The sequence below is a fragment of the Miscanthus floridulus genome, chromosome 2 (assembly GCF_019320115.1).
Source record: "Miscanthus floridulus cultivar M001 chromosome 2, ASM1932011v1, whole genome shotgun sequence".
NCBI lineage: Eukaryota > Viridiplantae > Streptophyta > Magnoliopsida > Poales > Poaceae > Miscanthus > Miscanthus floridulus.
The window spans coordinates 10,391,995-10,396,142 of record NC_089581.1 but is presented as its reverse complement, the minus strand read 5'-3'; the positions used below and the strand labels follow the sequence as shown (position 1 = coordinate 10,396,142).

Here is a 4,148-nt window from a genome sequence, read left to right as displayed (position 1 = left end):
CGATGTAGGAACATGATTTACACCTCTAGCCATGCACTCTCTCCCTTCTGCCCAACACACCATGCTGAAAATGCTGCCCAATGGCTATGTTCTGAGCCAACAATCCACGAAACACGCATTGATAGCCTCGGAGATTGGCAGATATGCTTGTAGAAGCTAGGATATCCCCATTTGGCTAAAGCACTAACTGGAGCGCGCGTTGTGGTGAAGACTGAAGAGACACTCTATTGTGATGTCACCTTCCCCTAAATCATATCCCCATCTGACAAAAGGCTAAGGCACTTATTAGAGCAAGCGTTGTGGCGAAGAGACACTCTATTGTCATGTCACCTCCTCCAACGTCCATTCAAGACTCAAGAGCTTGAAAAGTAGCTACCGTTCAGTAGAGACTCGTGGGACGATAAACAATAACTTACATTGAGAGAACAGTAACACTAGATCATCTTAGACTATGTAACAGTGACACTAGAGTACTACTTTTAGGTGAAGCTAATAGCGTTGGTCTTGTCCTAACTTTGCCGGAGCCCTAAGTATATCCAACTTTGCAGCGCCACATTTTGGTGGACTGGTGGTGGCAGGCTGCGTGAGGGGAGGGGTGATTTTTGCAATAAAACATGTGGGGGGTCTTTGCAACAGAATGTATTCGGAAGAATGAGTACAAGTGTACAACATTCTTTTCGTTGCAAAACCATAGTGACATATTGGGTGGTTTTTTTCGACTTTGCTTTTCTGAAAGAAATACTAGAAGATTGAGATACATTGGAAATTAACATTTCATCTCCACAAACATATTAGCCCTAACTAATCTCTTGTAATGTAACATTATAAAGTCATCGCAAAACTTCAAGCAGATTTGGCAACGTATCTCGAGTGACCCATAAGGCCACCACTGGTGTTAGAAGAGAAGCTACACTGAATAACTATTGCAGGGTGCCTTTCTTTAACATATGATACTCGTACAGAGTGAACCATTGTATTTTTCCTCATAAGAAAAGAAACAATGCTGGTAGATCTATAGTCGGTGGTCAAGAGGCCAAAAAAATGTCACAGTATGGGCAAACTATATTCTGCCTAGTACAAATTCCGGTGTTTTGAAGCTTTTTGCTACTATTGTTGTCACACGTTGAATCTGAAAAGCATGACATCTCCTTCCTGCACAACATAATCCTTTCCTTCCAACCTCAACTGCAGTCAAAGTAACAGATTAAATAAACAAGCAAAGAAAGCATATTTTTAACTACAAGTTTCAAATCACTGAATGTAAGGTGTAGCAACGCAAATATCTTTACCAGCCCTTTCTCCCTTGCTACTCCAAGAGAACCAGCTGCAACAAAATCATCGTAGGATACCTGAGGTATGGTAGTAATCATTGTACAATTAGTAAATATGAAACAAAAAAAAGCAGGTAAATCGATATATCCAAATTCCATAGAGGTGAAGTATCGGCATTTGTAACTGCGATATATCATAACATGTAAACTGAAATATGAAATTTGGTCACTAAATTCTCATCATTTTGTACACAGCTTACAGTTTCAGCTCTGATGAATCCTCTCTGAAAGTCACTATGAATAACTCCAGCTGCTTGTGGCGCAGTCATGCCTACATATAGAATTACATGCAGTTATAATGATTACAAAAACTTCTTCAAATATTACAATAAAAATAATTGTGAGGAAGAAGGAAACCTGCAAGAATAGTCCAAGCTTTTGTTTCCTAAAAGGACACAGTTAAAGGTCTGTCAGTTTGTGTTAACTGCTGGGGGGAAAAAAACCTTTAACAGCACAAAAGATGCACCTTGTCTCCAGTTGTGAAATAAGTTTTTAATCCCAATAGATTATATGTTGCTTTTACCAAATTTCCTAGTCCACTTTCAGCAACACCAAGAGATTTTAAATATTCTACTCTCTCTTCCAAAGGTAGCTCAGCGAGTTCAGCTTCAACCTGTTTGTGCATTCCATGATTTTGTTAGCATAGACGGAGCACATATGGATAGGCAACATCACTCAGGCAAAAATATGAAATTATTTCACAGAAATTTCTTCAAAAGCTTCCAGTAGTTTAGATGCATACAACAAACCTGAGCTGATATTGTAACCATGCCAGACTGCAAGTCTGATGCTGCTTTAGCCACCTCTTTGACATGAGGATTGTTATCAGGTTCAGCAAGATCAGATTCTGTTACATTAGCAACATAAATGACAGGTTTCATAGTTAGCAGACAAAGATGTTGTATAGCTTCTTTCTCATGCTCAGCTAAATCGACCGATCTTGCAGGCTTTCCTTCCATAAGCGCCTGCTGAATTTTTTCCAATCCTGATTTCTCTGCTTGTTCCTAAGTAGTTACAACAGTTAGAACATAGAAAAAAAAAGGTCATCAGAATGAAAGAATTCGTATGTCTTACCTTCACTTTTACTTGCACATCTTTAGTTTTGCTCTTGTTAAGCTTATCTAGTCTCTTCTGTATCTACAGTTAGTACACAGCAATTGGAGAGGATCATAGATAGTAATAGAAGTTTCTTTTGAAATACGTGATAACAAGACGAATGGAAGTTCCTTCACCAAATTACCTGTTCAAGATCCGAAAATATGAGCTCTAGGTTAATGATATCGATGTCTGATCTAGGATCGACCTTGCCATTGACGTGGACTATATCGTCATCCTCAAAGCATCGCACAACCTGAGAATCCAGTAAAAAAGAACAGATAATTAGTTACTCCTAGAGCCTCGACACAGCTAATATCTTATAAGAGGCTCATCCAATAATATTTTGCTATCTCCAACAAATAAGAAATGATCTTCGCAAAAAAAAAAGAAAAAAAAGAAAGAAATGATAATGAAGCACCAGCAGTGAGTTGCAGTGCTGGATAAGGATAACAGAGTGGCTCCAATTTTACTTCACATATCACATATCAGTAAAATTGGAGAAACAAGGGATATCTGATGGAGAATTGTATTATTATAGCCTGTAAAGTATAAAGATGCCAGCAGGATGCCGCACACAGCCACTAGAACTTGGGCAAATATATCAGAGCTTAAGCATACAAGTACAAGATACCAACCTGAAGTATAGAATCCACTTCACGGATGTTTGAAAGGAATTGATTTCCTAGTCCCTGTTGTCAATTGTCAACAATAACACCACTATGTATAAACTAATCTGAAACCATCTAAACTTTGCTCAGCAGAGTTGGAGCTATCCTGCAGGTAGATTGAAGACAATGACAAAACTTCTACCTCTCCTTTGCTTGCTCCCTTGACGAGACCTGCAATGTCCACAAGCTCAATGGATGTTGGGACCGTCTGCTGCGACTTGCTTAATTTTGAGAGCACCTGCAAACGAGGATCAGGGATAGCCACCACACCAACGTTTGGGTTGATGGTGCAAAAGGGAAAGTTTGCAGCTTGTGCCTTCCCGTTTTCAACCTGAAAAAAAAAAATGAGAACAGATTAACATTAAATTATTCCTTGGAAGAACCTGTCCTATGTATATCGCATACATTTCTCCATTTGAAACATTTTACTGCAACAAGTCCAGAAGGCAACTCTTACAAATTATACAAACCTACAGTGTCAGCCGTTCCACAAGAATGTCTTATGTGGCAAAACGTCGAGCAGTTGGCGTCCACGGACATCCACCAACATACACGCTACAATTCCACCCTATACCGAGCTAATGAACGAATCCAGAAGAATATGTATAGAGAAGAAAAGAACCTACACATTTCTCTCCCATCTAGACTCCCCGGTTATTACGAGTTCTTGACAACACGAATTCCTCACAGGAACAGGAAGCAACGAAACAAGCAAGCTTAATTACTCACAATGGCGTTGAAGAGAGTCGACTTGCCAACGTTGGGAAGCCCGACGATGCCGGCGCGGAGGCTCATGCTAATCCGTGCCGCGCGGCCAGACGAGAACCGCCGGGTGCGGCTGGCCCGGCTCCAGCGCCAGTGCTGGAGTAGTGCCGACGAGCCGCACGGGGAGGGCAGGGTCGTCGCTGTCTGCGCCGCCGCGGGTGCCCACGTGAAGCCCGCGAACGCGGAGCCGAGCGCGCGCGACACCGTCGTCATGGGCAGCGCCGGGAGGAGTTCGTGGGCGGCGCGGGAACACGGTGGGGCGTACGGTTGTCAGGGACGAGAGAGG

At 41.8% G+C, this 4,148-nt stretch overlaps 1 protein-coding gene across 1 annotated transcript; it reads right to left on the bottom strand.

Annotated features, from left to right (window-relative positions):
- Positions 1-856: 856 nt before the first annotated feature.
- On the bottom strand, positions 857-4,148 carry LOC136537898 (uncharacterized). The gene is made up of 11 exons (XM_066529879.1): positions 3,827-4,148; positions 3,240-3,428; positions 3,065-3,118; positions 2,572-2,682; positions 2,406-2,468; positions 2,081-2,335; positions 1,798-1,944; positions 1,689-1,716; positions 1,532-1,602; positions 1,290-1,349; positions 857-1,185 (listed from the first exon to the last, which is right to left on the bottom strand). The coding sequence occupies exons 1-11, from the start codon at positions 4,073-4,075 to the stop codon at positions 1,117-1,119; spliced, it is 1,296 nt and encodes a 431-aa protein (XP_066385976.1). The 5' UTR covers positions 4,076-4,148; the 3' UTR covers positions 857-1,116.